At 39.4% G+C, this 27,950-nt stretch overlaps 1 protein-coding gene across 1 annotated transcript in view; it reads right to left on the reverse strand.

The window, feature by feature from the left end:
- MEI4 (meiotic double-stranded break formation protein 4) overlaps positions 1-27,950 on the reverse strand; it is a 255,080-nt gene that overhangs the window by 172,183 nt on the left and 54,947 nt on the right. Inside the window, exon 2 of the mRNA XM_051854544.2 lies at positions 20,175-20,420. Within this exon, the coding sequence (XP_051710504.1) occupies positions 20,175-20,420 (246 nt within the window). The remainder of the gene's footprint in view (positions 1-20,174; positions 20,421-27,950) is intronic.

Raw genomic sequence — 27,950 nt, forward strand, 5'->3', positions numbered from 1 at the left:
TTTTGGTAGACAAGCGACTTTTCTAGAAGAATTTAATGTTGGTAGAGCTAAGATGCAACTCAAATTCATCTAGTTCCAAAACCCCTACTCTTTCCATTAAGCCCTTTGCTTCCAGAGTATATATTCAGGAACAACTCTTCTTTTCCGTCAATAAAACTTCCTTCTCCTTTTATTGGTTTTCTTTAATCATTTATGCATGATCACCCATAAACTAATCAGTGACCACCTGCTCAGTGCTAAAGCTTGATTATGATCTTTCATGACTGTACCAAGTGTTATATATTAAGCAGGATATCCTAGGCATTGCCCTTTTCCTTATTCAAAGTTGCTGTCTGACTAGATGTTAGAATTAAATCACTTCCATTTACTTGCAGAATTCTTTCTAGTAAACATATATACTTATGACATTCATGCCACATAAATCATCTATTGCCTTCCAGTAAATGTTAAAAATGTTTATTAGTTTGGAAAAGAAAGCATACTACAAAACGATATGAGAGACTATCCTCAGACAGACATTATAGGGCAATGTTTAAGCTGCCTCTGGGGACTCCTACATCTGATACTGGAGTGCTGATTCCAGTCCCAGATACTTTGCTTCTGATCCAACTCCCTGCTGAAGCACCTGAAGCAATAGATGATAGCTCAAGTACTTGAATCTTTGTTACCTGCACTGGAGACCAGATGAAGTTCCTCCACAGCTCTGTGCTTTGGTCTGGACCAGCCACAGCTGTAGTGGCTAATTGGGGACTTACCCAGGGGATGAAGATTCTCTCTCTCTCTCTCTCTCTACCTCCCTCCCTCCCTCTCTCAAACTCTCTCAGACTCTCCTGCTCCCTCCTGTTACTTTGTCTTTCAAAAATAAATGCATGGCCGGTGTTGCAGCTCACTAGGCTAATCTTCCGCCGAGCAGCACTGGCACACCGGATTCTAGTCCCGCTTGGGGTGCCAGATTCTGTCCCTGTTGCCCCTCTTCCAGGCCAGCTCTCTGCTGTTGCCCGGGAGTGCAGTGGAGGATGGCCCAAGTGCTTAGGCCCGGCACCCCATGGGAGACCAGGAGAAGCACCTGGCTCCTGCCATCAGATCAGCGTGGTGCGCCGGCCGCAGCGCGCCAGCCGCGGCGGCCATTGGAGGGTGAACCAACAGCAAAAGAAGACCTTTATCTCTGTCACTCTCTCTCACTGTCCACTCTGCCTGTCAAAAAATAAATAAATAAATGCATGAATCTTTTTAAAAAATCAAAGACAATATCCTAATTATTACTTAAGTAAATTTAACAGATGGGAGATCTTTTTTTTTAAACTTTTATTTAATGAATATAAATTTCCAAAGTATAGCTTATGGATTACAATGGCTTACCCCCCATAACGTCCCTCCCACCTGCAACACCCCCCTTTCCCAATCCCTCTCCCCTTCCATTCACATCAAGATTCATTTTCAATTCTCTTTATATACAGAAGATCAGTTTAGCATACATTAAGTAAAGATTTCAACAGTTTGCTCCCACACAGAAACATAAAGTGAAAAATACTGTTTGAATACTAGCTATAGCATTAAATCTCAATGTACAGCACACTAAGGACAAAGATCCTACATGAGGAGTAAGTGCACAGTGACTCCTGTTGTTGACTTAACAAATTGACACTCCTGTTTATGGCCTCAGTAATCACCGTAGGCTCTTGTCATGAGCTGCCAAGGCTATGGAAGCCCCCTGAGTTCACTGACTCTGATCATATTTAGACAAGGCCATGGTCAAAGTGGAAGTTCTCTCCTCCCTTCAGAGAAAGGTACCTCCTTCTTTTTTTTTTTTTTGTAATTCTTTTTTTTTAACTTTTATTTAATGAATATAAATTTCCAAAGTACGATTTATGGATTACAATGGCTTCCCCCCCATAACGTCCCTCCCACCCACAACCCTCCCCTTTCCCACTCCCTCTCCCCTTCCATTCACATCAAGATTCATTTTCGATTATCTTAATATACAGAAGATCAGCTTAGTATACATTAAGTAAGGATTTCAACAGTTTGCTCCCACACAGAAACATAAAGTGAAAAATAATAGATGATTTTTTTTTAAATGATGATGAAATCAGATCAGACCTATTGTCATGTTTAATCCCAGTGAGAGTCAAGTTGGGAGTTGATAATTTCTTTTTTTTTTTTTTTTTACAGAGGATCAGTTTAGTATACATTAAGTAAAGATTTCAACAGTTTGCACCCCCATAGAAACACAAAATGAAATATATTGTTTGAGTACTCGTTATAGCATTAAATCTCAATGCACAGCACATTAAGGACAGAGATCCTACATGAGGAGTAAGTGCACAGTGACTCCTGTTGTTGACTTTACCAATTGACACTCCTGTCTATGGCATCAGTAATCTCCCTATGCTCCAGTCATGAGTTTCCAAGGCTATGGAAGCACTCTGAGTTCTCCGATTCTTATCTTGTTTAGACAAGGTCATAGTCAAAGTGGAGGTTCCCTCCTCCCTTCAGAGAAAGGTACCTCCTTCTTTGAAGACCTGTTCTTTCCACTGGGATCTCACTCACAGAGATCTTTTGCCAGAGTGTCTTGGCTTTCCATGCCTGAAATACTCTCATGGGCTTTCATAATCTGAAGGTACCTCCTTCTTTGATGACCCATTCTTTCCACTGGGATCGCACTCGCGGAGATCTTTCATTTAGGTGTTTTTTTTTTTTTTTTTTTTTCCCAGATTGTCTTGGCTTTCCATGCCTGAAATACTCTCATGGGCTTTTCAGCCGGATCCACATGCCTTAAGGGCTGATTCAGAGGCCAGAGTGCTGTTTAGGACATCTGCCATTCTATGGGTCTGCTGTGTATCTCACTTCCCATGTTGCATCGTTCTCTCCCTTTTTTATTCTATCAGCTAGTATTTGCAGACACTATTCTTGTCTATGTGATCCCTTTGGTTCTTAGTCCTATGATTATGATCAATTGTGAACAGAAACTGATCACTGGGACTAGTGAGATGGCATTGGTACATGCCACCTTGATGGGATTGAATTGGAATCCCCTGGTATGTTTCTAACTCTACCATTTGAGGTAAGTCAGCTAGAGCATGTCCCGAATTGCACATCTCTTCCCTCTCTTATTCCCACTCTTATATTTAACAGTGATCACTTTTCAGTTAAGTTTCAGCACTTAAGAAGAATTGTGTATTGATTACAGTATTCAACCAAAAGTATTAAGTAGAACAAACAAAAAAAAATACTAAGAGGGATAACATATTAAGTCGCTCATCAACAGTCAGGGTGAGGGCTGATCAAGTCACCATTTCTCATAGTGTTCATTTCACTTTAACAAGTTTCATTTTTGGTGCTCAGTTAGTTGTCACCTATCAGAGAGAACAAGTGGTATTTGTCCCTTTGGGATTGGCTTATTTCTCTCAGCATAATGTTTTCCGATCTTAGCAAAGTGGTTTGTTAAAAGTACCAAGATCAGATATTGTGAATTAAGTCAATGCTGGCACAAGATTTTAGCATAGTTTTAATTAAAGACTATATAGTCCTCTGTGGATGTGTGTGTGTATTATATGTATGTGCACATTTGTGTGTGTGTGGATAAAGTCAGTATCCCCTTAACTAAATATTTACATATATAACACTTCTGCATCAACTGATGGAAGAATTCTTAGGAATTTTCCAATGTATTGCCAATAAGATTTCATAACCAGATTTTACAGATGATCTGTAATATCAAGCAGTTGAAAGAATGATACTTGCCCCTTTCTAAATTGCAAAACCTCATTATTTCCTGTTGTTATCACTATTAACAAAAGGAATCTCAACACTATATAAATCATGGCAATAATACTGGGAGTTCCATTTTAAAATATACCACAAATTCTTAATAAGCTATAAACTATAAGAAACAGTGCTAAAGGAAAATCATAAATACAAAAGCATTTCGTAATTTGAAAAAAATGTGCCTTATAACATTGCTTCTAAGGATGAAGGCAATGTCTACCACGATTCACTTGCAGAAGGGTAAAATGAGTTGGAATATTTCTAGCTCTCATTGTATATTTTATCACGACTCATATGAGGGAATGTGAAATCCCACTAAGAGCCTGACTCCTGATCCAGCCATGCTACCACTATGTCCAAATGCACACACAGACAACTCAAACCACCACAGACCCATTATTCTCTCCCATCAGTATCACCTGTGCTGATAAACTGCACAGAGTTCATTAGTATAGAAAACTCTAGTCAGATATGTCCCTCAAAAAGGTCTGTGTCAGTACTTTCTGTTCATTCAGTCAGGGTATAACTGACAAATAAAAATTACATCTACAACATGTTGTTTTGATATATGCATACATTATGAAATTATTAAATTGAGCTAATTAACATCCGTTACCTCACACACTTCTTATTGCTTTTGTGGGGAGCAACTGGGAGCAACTCGGACTAGACTAAGTTACTGGAATTAAGACTTATTCTATGCATCTGCTCTCCTACAATATGGCGCTGGGAGAGGAGGAAACAGCTTCTACACAGCTGCCTCCAGTTCAACCAATAAACTGTAGGACCTGCTCCTGATTGGAGGAGAGCAGCGTACTCGGCGTGTGGGTAGCAGAGTTGGGATTGGTGGAAGAGGACTATAAAGGAGGAGAGAGACAACATGCACCAGGAACATCTATCTGAATAACACCTGTGCAGCTCCCGAGAGAGCCGGCCGGCGGTGTGCCGCTCCCCTACGGAAGTGGGGAAAGTGGCAGGGGGCCCGCCCCTCCGCGGAAGGTGGAAGGGACGGTAGCCAACCCGGGAAGAACCAGCAGCAAACCCGGGGAGGGCCGAGCAGACAAAAGAACAGCACAGGGTCCTGTGTTGTTCCTCCGCGAAGAGGGGGAGTGACAGCTTTGGTGAGAACGTTTCAAGTTTTCTCTCATGTATATCCTAACTGAAATGTTCTGCCCTTTAATCAGCATCTCCTCATTTTCCCCTTATCTAGAGCCCCTGAAAGAAAAACACTGAATCATTTCACGTACAGATGGAATCTAAAAATGTTGAACTCCTAGAAGTACATGAGTAGAATTGTAGTTCCATTCTTTTTTTTAATTTTTTTTTTTTAATTTATATGAGAGGGAGAGAGAGACAGATACAGAAAAAAAGAGGGAGCATGAGAGAGAGAGAGACAGAGATAGAAAGAGACAGACACAAGCAAAAAGAGAGTTGTCATTTGCAGCTTCACTCCCTAAAAGCCCCTAAAGCAGGCTGAGAATGAGCCAGGGCTGGAACCAGGAGGTGGGAATGCAACTCAGGTCTTCCATGTGTGTGACAGAGACACAATTACTTGAGACAGCAAGGCTGCCTCCCACTTCCTGGCATTTGTAGGAAGCTGTAGTCAGAATCCGGAGCTGGGAAGCCAATCCAGGTACTCCAACATGAGACATGGGAATCTTAACAACTAAATGCCTATTCCCTACTCTTTCTAATAAAAGACTGAACAATTCTTCAAAAAGTACTCCAGTAAAATGAAAGGATTAAAATTAGGTGGTAATGGGGGAATGGAGAAGTGGGTGTTGTGGCATAGCAAATTAAGCTGCTGCCTAGGATAGCCACATCCCATATTGGAATGCCAGTTTGAGTCCCACTTGATCCAGTACTCTGCTTCTGATCCAGCTACTTGCTAATATGCCCAGAAAGCAACAGATAATGAATCCCTGCCACCCACATAATATGTGGATATAGTTCCTGGTTCCTAGCTTTGGCTAGCCCAGCCCTAGGTATTTGAGGAATGAATCATAGATGGAAAAACATCTCTCTCTCTCTCTCTCTCTCTCTCTCTCTCTCTCTCTCTCACACACACACACTTCCTCTCTTTCTCCTTCTCTGTCACTCTACCTTTCAAATAAAAATAAGTCCCTAAAATCTTTTAAAAAATAAACAGAATTAGGTGGGATTGATTTGAATATTACACAATGTAAACATGTGCTGAAATATCAAATTGGTGTCCCATAAATATATACAACCGATGCATTAGTTAAAACAATTTAGGTGAGATTAACAATGAAAACTGGCAATAGAGCATCTGGGCTGCATATTGAAAATAAAAGCTCAGCTTAAAACCAGTGGATCACAATTTTGGCTGTATTTTGAAATAACCTACAGATCTTGAAAGAATACAACTGGAGACCATTAGGCTTAGTGAAATAACCCAGGCCCAAAAAGGTGACAAATATCATGTTTTCTATGATTTGTGGGAGTTAATATATACAGTACAAAAAATCTTAATGTATATAAACAAAATGGACATCTTGTGATTGTCTGTTGTTTATAACTCTCATCTATATTCCTATGCAACAATGGTATTTCTGCCTTTTACTTGTAGAGCTCTTTGCTTCGAGGAATACTGAACCTCTGATTATAAATTGTATGTTATCAAAAAATAATTTTAAAAAGGGGAAAAGGAGTAGGAAAGTATATTCTTAGAATTGTATCTATGAAATACATGAAATCTGTTCTCTATACATTAATAAAAATGTAACTTAAAACAGAAATACTTATACCTTAGTTCAAATCCCAGAGATTCTGACATTATTAGCCTGGGAGCAACATGAGTATCAGGCCTTTTAATAGCTCACCAGGTAATTTATATGTACAGGCTAGGTAGAGGGTCACTGCTTATAACCCTAGCCTTATGTCTACACTAAGGAAGAAAAAAGACATTCAGAAAATTTATTTTAAATACATTTTAAAAATTAGAAGTGTAAGTCTTATTAATTGTGCTTCCTCCTGTCCTCCCATACTTATGGGAACCCCTCAACACCAACACAGACCTGCAGACATAAAAGACCTGGATTCATAGAGCACGTACAGTTGAAAAGGTAAAGAGTACCTAAGTCTGTCAACACTGTATTCACCAGCATAGCTGACTGTATGGGGCCAAAGTACTTCTCTTTAAAGGGAAGTGTCAGAGGGACTGGAAAAGGGCAGACCACATGCACACAGTGCTCCAGATCCAGTTCCCACTGTATCTCTCAGGCTGTCAGACATCAAAGAGACGCACAGCTACACACCCCAGCCTACCAGCATGGAACTGGCCTACTCTGGACTTACTCTTGCTTGGAAATTACAGATATGATGGAACACCGTGTGGTTCACAGAATAAAAAACAGTCAGATGAGGACATATACTTCATAAAAAATACAGATAGAAATAACCTCACTGTTATTAAAATCATAATTTTAAACAAAATTAGGTATTAAAATATGCAAAATCCATTTCATATGAACTGGGTCAAAGAATATGGTCATTCTGTCAAAAATATTATTTTACAGAAAGAAATGTATAAATTATACTTACTGGGAGTAAAAATGTTATTAGAATAACAATAGGCAAGAGGGTATTAGAGAACTCCAAACACTGTGGAAAGTATGTAGAAAGATGAGAGCATTACTGACATTTTTACCAATTACTTTCCACCAACTGATATTTTTCAAATTGATATAAAGTGTTAACACTGTGTATGTATTACAATTTACATAGGAAAACTTCCCACATCTCCTAAAAATAATTCTGTTGCTTTATATTTACAAGTGTAATAAAAGATGATAATTTAAATTGAAGCCCAGAAACATCTTTGAGAAACTACTGTGTACCAGAGCTCACATGTATCACAGAAGGACATAAAGCAATTTAGTCTTTCTTCTTCATGCAATTTATTAATTAAAAAAAAGCTAATGAGGGATTTTTAGAGCCAGGCTTTTGAGAAACAGCTTACTTTGGATGAGCTCTTTCTCTTGTGGATTTTAAAGCACAAAAATTGGCAGACATAGTCTGAATCTATTAAAGATACATAAGCAGCATTTCTCTCCAACTGCGAGAAAAATGCAAGAGACTGAACACAAGAGAAATTATCACACATTTGCTACAAAATAATTCATGATATGAAACAATGGACCTGCTCAATAGCTGATAGCAGCTCACATAGCACAATGTTCCCTTCACAGCAAGTACATTCCATATCCCACAGCAGCAGTACTCTCCCATGTATTCAATTAGCATGCTAATGCTAAGAAATGCTTACAACCAATGAAAATTGAAAAATTTACGGGGCCAGCTTGTGGCTGCCTGGGTTAAGCCATGCCCTGTGACACCAGCATCTCATAGCAGAATGAAAGTTAGAGCCCAGGCTGCTCTGCTTCCTTCTATCCAATGCCCTGCTGACGCACCAGGAAAAGGAGAGGAAAATGGCAAAAGTACTGGAGCCTCTGCCAGCCAAATGAGAGACCCAGTGGAGTTCCTGGCTCGAGGCTTTGGCCTGGCCCAGATCGGGCTGTTGTGGGCAATGGGAAGTAAACCAGGGGATGGAAGATCGAAGTCTCTGTCTCTGTCTCTCCCTGTCTCTCTATGTCTCTCTGCCATTTTGACTTTCACATGAATTTTTTAATTTTTCTCATAAAAAGTGTTTCCAAAACATCATTACTTACACCTGCTGTATATGAAAAGGATAGTGGTTCCCTCCCTTTATATGCACTACCACACAAATCAAGAAAAGGTAACATGGGACTCCCTCTATAGAGATGCATTCCCAAGCACTATATTCTCTGCTGATTTTGTACCATTGTACTAATATAAAATATATACTGTATTGACATAATATACTAATGCAAAACCTCTGTCTGTATATTCTATTTAAGAATTCACCTAAGGGGCTGACATAGTGACGTAGCAGGCTAGGCCTCCACCTGCAGTGCAAGCATCCCATATGGGTATTGACTGGAGACCTGGCTGCTTCACTTCCAGTCTTGTTCACTACTGGTATGCCTGGAAGGGTGGTGGATAATGGTCCAAGCACTTGGGCTCCCACATTCATGTGGGAGACACAGAGCAAGCTCTGGGCTCCTAGCTTCAGCCTGGCATGCCCCCAGCCATGTGGCCATTTGGGGAGTGGGCCAGCAGATGGAAGATTTCTCTCTCTGTCTCTCTCTCTCTTTCTGACTCTGTCTCTCTTCTGTCTGTAACTCTGCCTTTAATAACAACAAAATAAATCTTTTAAAAATCACTCAAATTCACATTACATCAAGGTTAGCTATTTTAGCTTTCAGCAGGACCAGAATATGAGTGTTTATAGTTCCACATGTGAGATATGAAACTATTTACAAGTAACATTTATTTTATTGCCTGCAACATGCTAGCAATCATTTATAGTCAAACAATTCTTTTTTAGCTATGCTACTTGGTATATTTTAAGAACTGGTATAATAATATAAATTATTATAAAATGTATAATTATGTAAATCAAATAACTTAATCAGAATTTAAGGTTTTGTGCTGATTTCCAGTACATAGTATATTGAATTTCCGTTCTAAAATACTCCTTATATAAGATGTCTTTAAAATTACTTGAAATTGATGTAAGAAAATGAAATGTGTTCTGACAAACAGAAAAAAAAAGAGAACTTGAATAATGAATGGATTGGTAATACACCACACAATTTCTCAACCTAAAGTGAAATTCAGATCCATCTACCTGGAATTTATTCACTGCATCTTAGATTTATTAAAAAAAAAAAAAAAACTCTGCAATGCCTAAAACCTAAATATTAAATCCAAAATCTTTATGTCATATTCAGATTCCTAATAGAATATTCAAATTCCAAACCAGATAGACAGCAAGGCATTTGAAAACCACAGACAAAGCCTGGCAAAAATTAAGTATAATCCTAACTATAAAGAGTAGATAAAAAATTTGCCTCAGGTTAAGCTATTTTAAAAAACTACACTGAGCAGAGACCTAGAAATGAAATAGTATATTTTTTTGAGATTCGTTTATTTATTTGAAAGGCAGAGTTACAAAGAGGCAGAGGCAGAGAAAGAGAAATTGGTCTTCCATGCACTGCTTTACTCCCTAAATGGCTGCAATGGCTGGAGCTGTGCTGATCCAAAGCCAGGAGCCAGGAGCTTCCTCGGGGTCTCCCACGTGGGTGCAGGGGCCCAAGGACTTGGGCCATCCTCTACTGCTTTCTCAGGCCACAGCAGAGAGCTGGAACAGCTGGGACTTGAACTGGAGCCCATATGGGATGCTGGCACTGCAGTGGACGGCTCTACCCGCTACACCACAGCGCGGGCCCCTGCAATAGTACCTTGAATAGTTTCAGTGTTTGCTGCACAGATGGGAACCTGTCATCCTTGATTTATTCTCTTTTAATTAAACTACTGTATACATACCTTATATGTATACCTTATAGGTAGGAGCCTTGAGAGTCACCTGCCTTCGTGGCTCTCCTTCCCTAGGATGCTGTATCTTGCTCTCTGTATCCTACATTGCTGCGAGGATTTGACAGGTCTCCAGAAACTACCGATTAGCAAGGCCATTTTGTCCCCAAGTATTAACACTTTTCATACCATGTCTAAAGTTATTTATTCACCAAATATTCACCAAATATTCTTTGAGTGGCACTGTACTAAAAGCTAAGAATCCAACAGTGATAAAAATACATACAATCCTTATAAGCACTGAACTTAGGCCCCACAGGGAAAACAAACTGCTTAAACAATTGTAATTTGACTCACATATGCTGTGAAAAGTACACAATATTATGAGGAATCACAGGTAGAAAACCTGATCTTCTCTAAGGAAGTCAGTGGAGGCAGAAGGGATATTTAACTATATCAGGCAAAAACTACAGTAAACAAGCTGACTCAAAGGAGAGGGATAACATATTCTACAAAAAAAAAAAGAAAAAACACTACATGAAAAATCCTTGAGTTGAGAATAAGCACAAAGTAGTGTGAATATCTAAAGGAAGTTTGGTGCACATGGCACAGAGTTGAAGGACATGGTGGTAAAAGGTTGGGCTGAAGAGATAAGAGAACACCAAGTTTTGGAGTAGCTTGTAGTTTGTTTAAGTTTTTCAATTTTATCCTAAACTACACGCTAAGAGTTCAGACTCAGCTATAATATAGATTGGAAGTAACAAAGCTATAACTATAGATGTGCATTCAGATATGGATCAAATTAGGAAAGACCAAGAAAGTGGCATTTGGAATGGAAAAAAAAGGGGAGAGATCTCAGAGATCCACAGAAAGTAGAATCCACCTAATTAGGGAGATTACCTGAACTTCCAACACACTGTCCAGGATCCTACGTTAGGCAAAGAAAATCGTTACATCATGTGGTGAAAGGCAAAGCCATGTAAGAGAAAGAGATTTGGGAGGGATGGTAATGTCTATTAGGAAAACCGTGTATTGTGTAGTGTCTAAAACTAAATCCAGTCTATGACGCTTCATTGCTCCTTTCTTTGTTTTTTAATTTTTATTTATTTGAGAGTTAGAGTTACAGACAATGAGAGGGAGAGACAGAGAAAAGTCTTCCATCTGCTAGTTCACTCCCTAAATGGCCCCAACTGCTGGAGCTGTGCCAATCTGAAGCCAGGAGCCAGGAGCATCTTCCAGGTCTCCCATGTGGGTGTAGGGTCTCAAGGACTTGGGCCATCTTCTACTGCTTTCCCAGGACACACCAGAGAGCTGGATCAGAAGAGAAGCAGCTGGGACCAGAACCAGCGCCCATATGGGATTCTGACACCGCAGGAGTAATATTAACCTACTGCGCCACAGCGCTGGCCCCTTACTGCTTCTTTCACTCCCAGTACCATGTGCCAGTGCCTGGTTAGCCCTTTGGACTTCTTACCCCGACATCTATTATTACCCTAGACAGCTCCTGTTATGATAACTAAGATGTTTTTATTTATTAGTTATTACATTGTAACTATTAGAACCATTTGATATTGTGAGCTTTAACCTTAACTTTAATTCATGTAATATAATCCAAAATTAATCAGAAGATTAATTCAATTTTATGTAATAAGTAAAAATGTATGTAGTATAATTACAAATTTATTTTGAATTACTGTGGAAGCTTTCATTAAAATCTCTCCTGAGTATACACTCTCCAATGGACATGTATATTAAGCATGTGTGTTTTAATTCAACAAAAAGTTTGAGTAAATTTCCATCACTATTATATTTGACAATTTATATCATGAGCAATTACAGAAAAACTGAGAGGGAAATGCTTATGCATTTGTTTTCCATACTTTTAAAAGCATATATAAAATAATGAATACCATAACTTTTAAATGCTGAGATACACAGTTGTGACTGTAAAGCAATTAGTTACAATATTTCCTCAGTACATTTCCAAAACAGGGTGAGAAAAAAAGAGGTGGGGTTGAGGCTGAATGGACTGGGACCAGGAAAAATGGTAAAAGAACAGAAACTCCAGAAATCAATCAACACATCAACAACCAAGTTATCTTTGGCAGAGAAGCTAAAATCAATCTCTGGAGAAGGGACAGTCTCTTCAACAAACGGTGCTGGTAAAACTGGATCTCCACATGTAGAGCTATGAAGCAAGACCCCTACCTTATACCTTACACAAAAATCCATTCAAAATTGATCAAACACTTAAATCTACAAGCTGATACCATCAAATTATTAGAGAATATTGAGGAAACTCTGAAAGATATTGGCAAAGGCCAAGACTTCTTGGAAAAGACTCAGAAGCCAAAATAGACAAATGGGATTACATTAAACTGAGAAGCTTTTGCACTGCAAAAGAAACACTCAGCAAAGTAAAGAGGCAACCCGGACAGAACAGGAGAAAATATTTGCAAACTATGTGGCTGACAAAGGATTAATATCCAGAATCTATGAAGAGCTCAAGAGAATCAACAATAAAACAAACAATCCAGTTAAGAAATGGGCAAAAGACTTGAACAGGCATTTTTTAAGAGGAAATCCAGCCAGCGCCATGGCACACTAGGTTAATCCTCCGCCTGTAGCGCCAACATCCCATATGAGTGCCGGTTCTAGTTCTGGTTGCTCCTCTTCCAGTCCAGCTCTCTGCTGTGGCCCGGGAAGGCAGTGGAGGATGGCCCAAGTGCTTGGGCACCAGCACCCACATGAGAGACCAAGAGGAGGCACCTGGCTCCTGGCTTTGGATTGGCACCTGACCCAAGTGCTTGGAAGACTCAGGAGATTCTTCTGGCTCCTGGCTTCAGATTTGCGCAGCTCCAGCCATTGCGCCCATTTAGGGAATGAACCAACAGAAGGAAAACCTTTCTCTCTGTCTCTCTCTCTCACTGTCTGTAACTCTACCTGTCAAATAAATAAAATCTTTAAAACAAAACCAAACCAAAGAGGAAATCCAAATGGCCAACAAACCCATGAAAAGAAGCTCAGGATCACTAGCCATCAGAGAAATGAAAATCAAAACCACAATGAGGTTTCACCTCACCCCAGTTAGAACAGTTTTTATATAGAAATAAAAAATCAATAAATGCTGGTGAGGATGCAGAGACCAAGGTACCCTAATTCACCATTGGTGGGAATGTAATCTAGTACAGCCACTGTGAAGAACAATATGAAATACCTCAGAAAGCTAAAACAGATTTATCATATAAACTAGCAATCCCACTCCTGGGAATTTAACCAAAGGAAATGAAATCAACATATGAAAGTGTTATCTGTACCCGCATGTTTTTTGTAGCTAAATTCACAATAGCTAAGAAATGGAATCAACCCATATGTCCCTCAACCTATGACTGGATAAAGAAATTATGATAAATATACAATCTGGAATACTACTCAGTGATAAAAACAATTGAAATTCTGTCATTTGCAACAAAATGGATGCAACTGGAAACATTATATTTAGTGAAATAAGCCAGTCACCAAAAGACAAATACCATATATTTTCTCTGATCTGTGGCAACTAATGGAGTACCAAAAATGTTATGTATAGGAGTGAAATTGAGATTCTGACGTTTGATGATTGTTACAGCCCTGAACAGTGTTTTTTGTTTTTTGGTTTTTTCTTCTTAATATTTGTCGAATTCTTTATTTAGTGTAGGGTTAATTTATGAATATAAAATAAACTGAATATAGATCATCGTAAAAATTAAAAGAATGATTAAGAGAGGAAAGAGGAAGAGGTGCAGGAATGTGGGCAGGAGGGAAGGTAGTGTGGGAAGTATTATTTTCATAAATCTGTATACATGAAATATATGAAATTTGTGTACCTTAAATAATATATAAAAATAAAATGTACAGGAAAAAGCTTTAAAACACAAGAGAGAAAGATTACAAAGGGGCATGAAGAAATGTCTGGTGTTTACAGGTATGTTCATTAACTTGATTACACTGATAGCTTCACAGTTGCATACATATGTCAAAACTTACCAACCACACTTTAAGTATGTTTGTTTTTTAAAGAAATATATAAATTATATATATATATATATATATATATATATATACTTTCTAATTTGGGGCAAAAAAGATTAACTTGTTATTGTTATTTTATGACAATGACTCTTTTCAGAGACCAGACCTATGTTCTCCCACGTGAGAGATATGGATTGAGTTCCAGACACATGGATTCGGCCTGGCACAGTCTTAGCTGTTGTGGGCAGTTAGGGATTAGACCAGGAAGTTCAAGATCTTTCTGCCTATCTCTGCCTTTCAAACAAACATGAAAGTCAATTTTCTTTTTTTTTTTAATATTTTTATTTATTTATTTGACAGGTAGAGTTACAGTGAAAGAGAGACAGAGAGAAAAGTCTTCCATTTGCCGGTTCATTCCCCAAATGGCCACAACAGCTGGAGCTGCAACGATCCAAAGCCAGGAGCCAGGTGCCTCCTCCTGGTCTCTCATGTGGGTGCCAGGGCCCAAGCACTTGGGACATCCTCCACTGCCTTCCCAGGCCACAGCAGAGAGCTGGACTGGAAGAGGAGCAACTGGGACTAGAACCCAATGCCCATATATGATGCTGGCGCCTCAGGCGGAGGATTAACCTAATCTGCCATGGCACTGGCCCCCTAAAATCAATTTTTGAAAGAAACAATATATATTAACAATGACTTAAACCATTGTTTAACTTTTTTAAAGTCCTAATAAAGTAGTATTGGAATAGCTCTGGGTACTTGGCAATGCCATCAAGGACCAAAGCTCTTCTTCCTAAAGTACCATTTTTGCATGACAGAATTAATTTTTTCAATATTGCTTCATTGTTGCAAAATGGTTACCACTGTCCTAAGCATCAATCTTCATGTAGAAGTGCCTTGCTACACAAAACAAATGACGGAGGTAAAATATTTTTAAAATTACTCTCTTCCACCAGCCTTAGTCTCTTTATCCAAACAGGCCATCTTGATCAAAATCGACCAAAATTGTTTTTTACCAGTTGTTGGCCAGAATTAGGACTGTACTAAACCTTCATCAATTCTAGCAAAAGAGAGGTTTTTGTTGGTTTGTTTGTTTGTTTTATTAACCCCCAAAGAATGAGAAATTTCTGCTTCCCCCTCCCGGGGGTGGGGTGGGGTGGGGGATTGGAGTGCTTGTATAATAAGGAAAGGGGTTGCCTATTGAGTAGATCATTAACTATGCTGTCACACATCTCCAAAATGATTTTCAGAAATGCATCACTTGATACCTGGGCTTCCTACCTCCCTATTTCCCACTCTCTCTCTTCCTCTTTTCCTCCCTTCCTCCACTAATGAGCAATTAAGCCTAATAAGAATATAGTGTAAAACTAAAATAGAATTTTATTTTTCTTTTTTTCATACCTACCAATCTTGTGATAAATACAATAGAGGCTTATTCTTCTTTAAGAAGCTATACAAAAATATATCAGGAAAAAGAAGTAGCTGAGTTCCTAAAATGCTACATAAACCATATCATACTTCCTTATTTATTTACTTTGCCATGTTATGCTTCACTTAATTCTGGGTTTCTTGGTTGCTTCAATGGATAGCTGATGCTGTAAATTAAGTTCCCCAACCTCTCAATCTGTCAAGATGCATTCAATTTAACATTTATTGAGGGCCTGCTGTTTCTGAACACTCAAGAATAGCTATACATGTAAAGCAACTCTGAAAATTCCAGTAGGAAATATTCAATAATATAAATGTATCTATAATATAGTTTTGATTGTTCAAGTATGGAAGTCCTTACAGCAAGATTTGTGAATTTTTCAAATTACATCTCTTTAAATTACCGCTTTGTCCTTCTTCGATTTTCCCATCAATTTAATATCCCCTTCTTACATTTTTCTCTCCCCTTTAACAGTTATTCCGTGTATCTGAGTCTATCGATTTATTCCTCACTTTTGAAGTTGAAGCTAACAGATGGAGAAGCAGATTACTTCCAAACATCTGTGCCAAAATGCTTTACCTGCAACTCTGGCCATGAGTAAAATTTATTTTAATTATAGGATTTTTGAAAATTTCTCTCACAGGAACTGTAAGTGAAATATTCAGTATAAAAACAGGTTATCACCCATGCTCTTACTATTAAGCACTCTAACAAATTGCTAACAAATAATATGCATACTAAATCAGTATCATAAATAGTCCCCTGATGGCAAACAACAGTTTTGACAACATGGTGTTTATGAAGGTCATAGTTTTAGACCACCGTAAATTTTCACATTTGCACCATTACATTAATTATGTAACTACAGAAGGAAAAAAATGAAGGAGGCTGATCATATTTTTCTGTTCATTTACTGAGTAAACTAAAGAGACCATTACCAAGAACCCTAAAGGCTGAAAACGGGTGCAAATTATGTAACACTACTTTTGCTCAGGCAAAAATGAGATTTCTGTATCTGGGTATTCAGTTATTGAGTTTTTTCCTGGTAATTCTCAAAACTAAAGTGAGCGAGTCCCCTATTAAATACCGCATGCATGTGTGTACTATATTTAGACACATTAATGTGATAATGTCTCCACTGTCTCTGCCCACCTTTGGAATTTTGGAATGTACAAGCCTCTAATCTGCACCTTGACAGCTCAATTCTGCCTGTCAGTTTAATCTACAGTTATAACTTCAGCTATTACTTAGGTGCCAACAAATCCAAAATCCATGAGACTATAGTTCCATCCTGCTCATTGCTTTTGAGTTTTAGGATCATATTTTCACATTAATTCTAGTTAATCCCTATATATTCTAGAGATTAGCTACAATCAGGAAATCTGGACTCAATCTTTTACCATAAAAGCTAATTTCTGTGTTCATTGGATTCAAAGTATAGTGATTCATTTAGTAAACTAGTCTGGGAATCTCAATCATCCCAAATAGTTGTTTCTCATAATCACTCCCTGAAATCATTCACAAGTGTCTAAAGTGTCTCTCTAAAATCATTCAAAATTGTCTCTCATTTCAGTTCTATCATAGACAGCTCAACAAATAATTCTTCACATAGGCATTGAAATTAACTTTTTAAAAAAGATTTATTTATTTATTTGAAAGTCAGAGTTACATAGAGGAGGTGAGGCAGAGAGAGAGAGAGAGGTCTTCCTTCCGCTGGTTCACTCTGCAATTGTCCATAAGCGCCAGAACTGCACCGATCTGAAGCCAGGAGCCAGGAGCCTCTTCCAGGTCTCCCATGTGTACAGGGGCCCAAGCACTTGGGCCATCTTCTACTGCTTCCCCAGGCCATAAAATAGAGCTGGATTGGAAGTGGAACAGCTGGGACTCAAACCAGCACCCATATGGGATGCCGGCACTGCAGGAGGCGGCTTTACCCACTACGCCACAGTGCTGGCCCTTGAAATTAGCTTTTAAAACTATCTAACCATTGCTACAGCCCAAATACCCCCTCTTTTTTTTTTAAACTTTTATTTAATGAATATAAATTTCCAAAGTACGACTTATGGATTACAATGGCTTCCCCCCCATACCGTCCCTCCCACCCACAACCCTCCCCTTTCCCACTCCCTCTCCCCTTCCATTCACATCAAGATTCATTTTCGATTATCTTAATATGCAGAAGATCAGCTTAGTATACATTAAGTATGGATTTCAACAGTTTGCTCCCACACAGAAACATAAAGTGAAAAATAATAGATGATTTTTTTTAAATGATGATGAAATCAGAGCAGACCTATTGTCATGTTTAATCCCAGTGAGAGTCAAGTTGGGAATTGATAATTTCTTTTTTTTTTTTTACAGAGGATCAGTTTAGTATGCATTAAGTAAGGATTTCAACAGTTTGCACCCCCATAGAAACACGAAGTGAAATATATTGTTTGAGTACTCGTTATAGCATTAAATCTCAATGTACAGCACATTAAGGACAGAGATCCTACATGAGGAGTAAGTGCACAGTGACTCCTGTTGTTGACTTTACCAATTGACACTCCTGTCTATGGCATCAGTAATCTCCCTATGCTCCAGTCATGAGTTTCCAAGGCTATGGAAGCCCTCTGAGTTCTCCGACTCTTATCTTGTTTAGACAAGGTCATAGTCAAAGTGGAGGTTCTCTCCTCCCTTCAGAGAAAGGTACCTCCTTCTTTGAAGACCTGTTCTTTCCACTGGGATCTCACTCACAGAGATCTTTTGCCAGAGTGTCTTGGCTTTCCATGCCTGAAATACTCTCATGGGCTTTTCAGCCAGATCCGAATGCCTTTAGGGCTGAACCAGATACCCCCTCTTAACACTTCCATTTGACAAGTTATTTTGGACAACTTTTATATGTCAAGCTTAAAGCTCAAATTTGAGTAAAACACTGCTTATTATCAAAAATCTCTCCTCTGTCAACTTAATGTCTAGTTCAAGAGATAATGCAGCAACAAAAGCAATAAATAAAAACAAAAACCAATCGATTATAAGTGTTTCTGTGATGAATAACTAGTGGGAGATGAAATGTGTGTAGGTTGGTCAGGGAAGAACTCACTGAGGACATCTCATTTAGAATAAGACTTATTGAAGGAAAGAGGCCAGCAACAATAACAGCAACAAAAATCAGAGAGAAGAGCACAATAGAGATCCATGGCAAGAAAGAGCCTTCATGGGCTGGAGGGAAGGCCATGGTGGTTACAGTCTTGCTGGGGAAAGAAATGCAGAGTAGAGGTGACATCAGTCACAGCACTGCGGGCTACTTTAAGAAGTTGTATGTGTCTACAAATCATATTGAATCTGTTCGAAATTAATTAAAATTAAATTAAAAAAGAAGTCTGAATCTAATATAAAGTATAATTAGAAGTCAGGGAAAGAGTTTTATGCAAAAGGAGTAACGTAATCTGAGTTTTGCAAAACTTTCCAGAATCATGTTTCCAAATCAAAATGTGTATCAATCTTCTCCCTCAAAAAAAGTCCAGTGACTTTTTTTGAAGAAAAAAGTGAAGAACAAGGTGACCACATGTTTCAGTGTGTTTAAGTGAGTCCTGGACTGCCCCTATTGTACTAGTGTCACTACACATAAACCTCTCAAGCATCTTGGTGGAGATCATAAATTATAAACGAAGTCAACTTATAGATACAGAAAATGTTTTTAGATAGGCAATCAAGGCCCTTTTGTAGCTGATCCTAAATTACCTATCTTCCTTTCTGCTCACCCACTCTAAAATGTAATGCTGACAGTGTTCCAAATGGGATATATAGTCTCCACTCCTGTGCCGTCGTTCATACTCCTTCCTCTTGACGAAGGCTCTGTAACATTTCCATAATAAGTAGACAGACCCTTGAAGTCCAAAGCTAAGGAATCTCTCTAATATAGTGTCTGTCACAACAGTAACTAATGGCAACAACAGCACCTCATCTTAAGTCTTTTTAGATTCTTACCTCCCACTAAATGCCTTGCCCATAGCTTGTACATGATAGCTAGATATAAGAGCAAAATAAAAATTATAGTAAAATGATAAAATTGGACAATGCCATTTTTACATGAATTACTCCAATAAGCTTAAAACACTAACATATTCATATCTAGTCTACTTTCATTCTCTCACCTCAGCTCAAAGTCTAATATAGCCCTATTCATGTCTTCCTATTTTTTATTTGTTAAATATTGTGGGCAGTGGTAAGTTCAACCTGGGGTAATAGAGGGGACTGAAATTATGTCTTTGCAAAAATTGAAGAAAAAGAAAGGGAGAAAGGAGGAGAATTGAGAATGGAAGAAAGGAGGAAGGAAAGTACAGTTGTCATCTTAGAACTATACCTATAACAAAAATAGAATCTGTTCTCTTGATATTAATAATTTTTAAAAAGGAAAGTAACACTAATCATTGAATGAAAGAATTTTATAGAATAAGTCTAATTTCAAACAAACAATTTCATATTCTGACAATAAATTTCTAGACAACTGTGTAACTAAAAACAACAAAAAGGTTGATCTATATCAATTTCACATACTCACCACTATTAAATGATCCTGAACAAATCTTGCTTAGAAGAAGTTTTTGACGTAATTCCAGAACTTCAGCTTCCAAAACTTCAATTTTTGATTTCCATTTCGACTCTTTCTCAGATACCAACATTGCAAGATGCTCCGTGTATTCTCTGCTGGTTTTGTCTGCTGGTTTTGAACGGATAATTGCCAAGGCCAGAGCCAATTTTGAGGTTCTCAAATACCATGTCTGCACATCCATCGTGGTTTTTGTATCTATCATTTAATAAGAAAAGAAGTTTTAGAAATCTCTTTAAACCTTCACAGTATATTTTATTTGCTCAAAATTGGTTTTGCAGAGTAACACTAATCAGTAAGTTTATAATACAATTTGGAACCAAGTAACAAAAAAAGAATTCTCAGGAACTGAAAACAGTATGAAAAACTAAACAGAAGAAAAATGTTTATACGTGCATATTAAACATTTTAAGATTCAAAATAGTAGGCCTAGACAACTTGGCAACTTCTCTAGGTGGGGAAAAACATACATTAATTCATTTAGTAGTTTCTAATCAGACACACACATCAGAATCTCTGAGGGAACTTCTTACATAGGTATTCATATAAATAGATTTCAAAAATTTTTTCATCTAAATAAATATATCTTTTCCTTCTATTCCCCACTACCTTTTGAAATACCCTCATACACATTCAGGGTCCTATTCTTGCCAAATTCTGATATATCACATCTGTTTTTTAGGTTTTTAAAGAATCCATGAGGTAGTCAGAACCAGAAAATCAAATTACCCATTTAAATCCAAGACCTTCCTCTTGTCCAACTCATTCTACTAAGTCTTAAAAGTTTTACTTCCCATTCCTACTTCTGTGTCCCCTTCCAATCTACAGAGTGATAATATTTAAAATATTTGTATCAACTAAGTTGTGACTCTGTTAAGATTCTGTACTTACAATGACTTCCAATTGCCACTGTGAGAATACTTTTCCAACTGCAGTCTCACAATATGAATGTAATTATATGGACAACATGACAGACCACTGCATTCACTGATTTAATATCATCATCCCTACAGATGTATAGGCCCTTGCAGCTTCCACTGTACTTTGCTGGATTATTATGGGGCTTTACACATAAATTGCATTAAATAAAATAATTAATGGATAGCTTAAAGCACAAAGTCCCAGAAAATTCAGGATATTTGGTTGCCATACCCACTAACATCACATATTTCAAATTTCATTTTCTTCAGTTTCTCAAAACTGTCCCTCCATATGATCAAGTAACACTCAGATACACACAGCTCAAGTTTGTTCACATTCATATCTCAGCTCATGAATTTTCCCCAGTTGCAATGCCCTGACTCTATTATAGTTCCAAGGCTCTGTTTGTGTACCCGTCAAAGAATAACACATCACTATGTAAAATATTTTCAGATCGACTCCCATCCACAACAATGTGCACCTATCTGATATCCTCTACTTGAACACTGAAAATATATAACCTAACAGGTTATATTATAACCAATGATGAACACAAAAATCTGTGTATAGTATGTTGATCACAGTGTTATTTACAATAATGAAAATTCAGCAAATAACAGTATGACTACAGAAATGAAAACTACTTAGTCATCAAAAATTATATTCTCACAGACTTTGTAAGCATGATAAAATGTTAGTGGTATGGTGAATAAACACATAAGGATATGAAATTGTTTGAAAAGCATGAGAGAGAGAGAGAGAGAGAGAGAGAGAGAGAGAGAGAATCTTCTACCCATTTAATCCCCAAATGCCCCCACAGCCAGGGATGAGTCAGGCCAAAATCAGGAACCAGGAACTCCACCTGGGTCGCCCACAGGGGTTGCAGGGACCCAGGTGCTTGGGAAATCACCTACTTCCTCCCAGGGTAGGTAACAGCAGGAAGCTGGATCACAATCCAACAAGCAGTAGCCTAATCTATTGCATTACAACACCCTTCCTCTGGTTTTTGATGAATCTTTTCAAGTATGCTCATGTATACAACAGTAGGGCACTGGCTATATAAAAATAAGAAAGATAAAAGCATAAACAGGATTAGTCTACAAAGGTATACTTATTGGTGATTTTAGCTGTTTATTTTCAGTTCTCTATATTTTATGATTCCCTGCAGTGAATGTATATCAAATCATCATTTTAAAAATGTATAAAGAAAATGTGTGGGGAGCAGCTCGGACTAGACTGTTACTGGAATTAAGACTTATTCTATGCACCTGCTCTCCCACAATATGGCGCTGGGAGAGAAGAAAACAGTTTCTGCACAGCTGCCTCCAGTTCAGCCAATAAACTGTAGGACCTGCTCCTGATTGGAGGAGAGTAGTGTACTCGGCGTGTGGGCAGCCGAGCACGGATTGGCGGAGGAGGACTATAAAGGAGGAGAGAGACGGCATGCACCAGGAACATCTAAGAGGAACATCTAAGGGGAACACCTGTGCAGCCCCCGAGAGAGCCGGCCGGCGGTGTGCCGCTCCCCTGCGGAAGTGGGGAATGTGGCCAGGGGGAACCGCCCTTCCACGGAGGTGGAAGGGACAGTAGCCAACCCGGGAAGAACCAGCAGCAAACCCGGGGAGGGCCGAGCAGACGAAAGAACAGCGCAGGGTCCTGTGTTGTTCCTCCACGAAGAGGGGGAGCGACATAATGGTGCCGTGACTCGGATAGGAAACCTAGGACGGATAGGAAACTTAGGAGGGAAGAAATGGGAAGAAGTGGAAAATATCGGAGAGAGAGACTAGCAAACAGCCTAGGGAAAAGCCGGACGAAAGAGGTGCCGGAGGAAGCTGTTGAAAGCCTAGGCATAGATTCAGATACGGACTACAAGGGGAAGCTGGGAGAAATCTCCAAGGTTGAAAGCGAAAGTGAAAGCTAGAACAAACAGACTCGGATGTGGACTGTGGGGAGAGGCCAGGAGAAATGAGGGAGGAGTATTGTTGGAAGAAAACTTAGGGAAACATACCGGGTAGAGAAAAATGTTAGGGAAATTGAAGCCGCGGGGGGCAGGCCAAGGCGGAGACGAAAGCCACTTTGGGATTCTCAAGTTAGCCCGGGAATAGGGGGCGAAAAGTTAAAACCAGAAGCGGAAACGTAAGCCTGGTTGGGATCCGTCTGATTAGCCCGGGGAGCAAAGGACGGGTAGCCAAATCGTGGGGCGGAGACGTGAGCTGGGTTGAATTCGCCAGGCTAGCCCGGGGAACTTGGATTGAATGCTAGTGGCGGAGACGTGAGCTGACGCTGTGTGATTCGCGGAGGCTGCCGCGCGCAGAGAGAGCGTGCGGGGCACAAGTAGATAGGGAACGCGGGGCTAGCGCGGAGACCGCGGAGTGTGCGCGCAAAGCCGAGCCGCGCAGAGCCGAGAAGCCGCGCAGATGAGAGAAGCGGGCTGAAGCGGCTCAGCCGGGAAGCCGCCGAAAAGCAGCCTCGGGGCGGGCGCCAGGAAGCTGCAGGGATAAGAGAAACAGAAGTTTAGAAGTAAAATGAGAGAAATAGGAATGCTGGAAGATAGAAGTAAAATGGGAGAAATAGGAATGCCCGGAGATAGAGAAATAGAGAAATAGAAAGGCCTCCCCTCAACATGGCAATGAGAAAGCTTGGATTCGGTCTGCCTGATTAGGGAGGCGGTGAGCACCTGCGGGCGGCTAGCAGCTTATGCGCCGCAGGTCACCGAAGACAGGCACGAATTAACATCAGTAAGGCCTCCCCACAATACCACAATTAGAAGGCTTGGATTCGGTCTGCCCGATTAGTGAGGCGATGAGCACCTGCGGGCGGCTAGCAGCTTATGCGCCGCAGGTCACCGAAGACAGGCACGTTATCAACACCAATAAGTCACCCCACAACATGGCAATGAGAGAGCTTGGATTCGGTCTGCCTGATTAAGGTGGTAAGCACCAGCAGGCGGCTCGACCAGAGTATGAGCCGCAGGTCACCGAACACAGGCACGCATCAGCGCCTAAAAACCTCCTCACAACATGGCGAAGAGAGGACACGGATTCGGTTTGCCTGATTGATAGGACTTGTAAGAACCTGTGGCAACTCTAGCAAGTAGAGCAGAGTGTGTGCCACGGGACACCGGAGACAGGCGCGTATCAACGCCAAAAAATAAAAAGAAAGGGGGATCTGTGGGGAGCAGCTCGGACTAGACTGTTACTGGAATTAAGACTTATTCTATGCACCTGCTCTCCCACAATATGGCGCTGGGAGAGAAGAAAACAGTTTCTGCACAGCTGCCTCCAGTTCAGCCAATAAACTGTAGGACCTGCTCCTGATTGGAGGAGAGCAGCGTACTCGGCGTGTGGGCAGCCGAGCACGGATTGGCGGAGGAGGACTATAAAGGAGGAGAGAGACGGCATGCACCAGGAACATCTAAGGGGAACATCTAAGGGGAACACCTGTGCAGCCCCCGAGAGAGCCGGCCGGCGGAGTGCCGCTCCCCTGCGGAAGTGGGGAATGTGGCCAGGGGGAACCGCCCTTCCACGGAGGTGGAAGGGACAGTAGCCAACCCGGGAAGAACCAGCAGCAAACCCGGGGAGGGCCGAGCAGACGAAAGAACAGCGCAGGGTCCTGTGTCGTTCCTCCACGAAGAGGGGGAGTGACAAAAATGGATTTCTAAAAATCAAAGTATGACTGCTACATTTTTAACCTTTTACAGCTGTTGCAAACACTATTATTAAGATGGAAAAACTAATTAGAATTACAGCTCCATTTATTTTGGCTTTCATAGCAACCATGAACTTGCTGGTTCATCCACCATCTGTCGTGTTAGCAATGGGAGCAGTAGACTCTGACACTGGTTACTCTCAGAGAGCAGCCTGTGTGTAGAGCTCAAATACAAGGATGACCCTCCCTGAAAAAGTAGGCCCAGTAGCATGTATAGCAGATCTAAAGAAAAAAAGAAAAAGAAAGTAAATTATTGAAAGATGTTCCAGTTAGAAAAGAATCTCATATTCAACTATGAACAGTGGGAATCTGGGCTAAAAGGGAAACCTAGAAAAACAGTTTATGAGCTCAAGAGGACAAAGTTCTCTGGATAACAAAAACATGGCAAATTCCCTATCATCTGAAGAAATAGTTAATGAACTGATTTAAGCAAATTGAGTAAAAGTTCTGGTTTAGAAGTCATTATATGTTATTGATAATAGTCTTAAAAATCATGCTGCAAATCAGCCATCAGAGAAAAGATCAAAGTATAAAATCATCTTGGATTGTAAGTATCTCAGAAATGATTGTTAATAACAATTGTTAATAGAGATATATGGCACAGTCCTACTGGGTATAAATTATACTCAAAACACACACAGATATACAACCTGTAACCAAACAGACCATGATTTTTAAATTGCTTCTTTGCGTGTATGTGTGTGCATCTACACATTTATAAAATTATGCCTTTTTAAATTTTGATTACAACTGCCCTGTAGTATGTCCTGAAATCTGGTATTGTGATGCCTCCGGCTTTGTTTTTGTTGTACAAGATTGCTTTAGCTATTCGAGGTCTCTTGTGCCTCCATATGAATTTCAGCACCATTTTTTCCAGATCTGAGAAGAAGGTCCTCGGTATCTTGATTGGTATCACATTGAATCTGTAAATTGCTTTTGGGAGAATGGACATTTTGATGATATTGATTCTACCAATTCATGAGCATGGAAGATTTTTCCATTTTTTGGTATCCTCTTCTATTTCTTTCTTTAAGGTTTTGTAATTTTCATCGTAGAGATCTTTAACGTCCTTGGTTAAGTTTATCCCAAGGTAATTGATTGTTTTTGTAGCTATTATGAATGGGATTGATCTTAGAAGTTCTTTCTCAGCTGTGCCATTGCCTGTGTATACAAAGGCTGTTGATTTTTGTGCATTGATTTTATATCCTGCTACTTTGCCAAAATCTTCTATGAGTTCCAATAGTCTCTTAGTAGAGTTCTTTGGGTCCCCTAAATAAAGAATCATGTCATCTGCAAAGAGGGATAGTTTGAGTTCTTCCTTCCCAATTTGTATCCCTTTAAGTTCTTTTTCTTGCCTAATAGCTCTGGCTAGAACCTCCAGAACTATATTGAATAGCAGTGGTGAGAGTGGGCATCCCTGTCTGGTCCCAGATCTCAGTGGAAATGCTTCCAACTTTTCCCCATTCAATAGGATGTTGGCTGTGGGTTTTTCATAGATTGCTTTGATTGTATTGAGGAATGTTCCTTCCATACCCAGTTTGATTAGAGTTTCCATCATGAAAGGATGTTGTATTTTATCAAATGCTTTCTCTGCGTCTATTGAGATAATCATATGGTTTTTCTTCTGCAGTCTGTTAATGCGGTGTATCACATTGATTGTCTTGCGCACATTAAACCATCCCTGCATACCAGGGATAAATCCCACTTGGTCTGGGTGGATGATCTTTCTGATGTGTTGTTGCATTCTATTGGTCAGAATTTTATTGAGGATTTTTGCATCTATGTTCATCAGGGATATTGGCCTGTAATTCTCGTTCAGTGCTGCATCTTTTTCCGGCTTAGGAATTAAGGTGATGCTGGCTTCATAGAAAGAATTTGGGAGGATTCCCTCTTCTTCGATTGTTCTGAATAGTTTGAGAAGAATTGGAGTTAGTTCTTCTTTAAATGTCTGGTAGAATTCAGCAGTGAATCCATCTGGTCCTGGGCTTTTCTTTGTTGGGAGGGCCTTTATTACTGTTTCAATTTCTGTCTCAGTTATGGGTCTGTTTAGGTTTTCGATGTCTTCCTGGTTCAATTTAGGTAGGTTGCATGTGTCCAGGAATCTATCCATTTCTGATAGGTTTCCCTGTTTGCTGGCATACAAGTCCTTGTAGTAATTTCTGATGATTCTTTTTATTTCTGTGGTGTCTGTTGTTACATTTCCTTTTTCATCTCTGATTCTATTGATTTGGGTCTTTTCTCTTTTTTTTTTTTTGGTTAGTTGGGCCAATGGGGTGTCAATTTTGTTTATTTTTTCAAAAAACCAGCTCCTCGTTTGGCTGATTTTTTTGTAATGTTTTTCTTGATTCAATCCTGTTGATTTCTTCTCTGATTTTAATTATTTCTCTTCTCCTACTAGATTTGGGTCTGGTTTGCTGTAGGTTTTCTAGATCCTTGAGGTGAATTGAAAGCTCATCTATTTGGTGCCTTTCCAATTTCTTGATGTAGGCACCTATTGATATAAACTTTCCTTTTTTTTTAACTTTTATTTAATGAATATAAATTTCCAAAGTACGGCTTATGGATTACAATGGCTTCCCCCCCATATCGTCTCTCCCACCCACATCCCTCCCCTTTCCCACTCCCTCTCCCCTTCCATTCACATGAGGATTCATTTTCGATTCTCTTTATATACAGAAGATCAGTTTAGCATACATTAAGTAAAGATTTCAACAGTTTGCTCCCACACAAACATAAAGTGAAATATAATAGATAATTTTTTAAATGCTGATGAAATCAGATCAGACCTATTGTCATGTTTAATCCCAGTAAGAGTCAAGTTGGGAATTGATAATTTCTTTTTTTTTTTTTACAGAAGATCAGTTTAGTATGCATTAAGTAAGGATTTCAACAGTTTGCACCCCCATAGAAACACGAAGTGAAAAATACTGTTTGAGTACTCATTATAGCATTCAGTCTCAATGTACAGCACATTAAGGACAGAGATCCTACATGAGGAGTAAGTGCACAGTGACTCCTGTTGTTGACTTTACAAATTGACACTCCTGTTTATGGCATCAGTAATCTCCCTATGCACCAGTCATGAGTTTCCAAGGCTAT

This window comes from Oryctolagus cuniculus, chromosome 5, assembly GCF_964237555.1.
Source record: "Oryctolagus cuniculus chromosome 5, mOryCun1.1, whole genome shotgun sequence".
Classification (NCBI taxonomy): Eukaryota; Metazoa; Chordata; class Mammalia; order Lagomorpha; family Leporidae; genus Oryctolagus; species Oryctolagus cuniculus.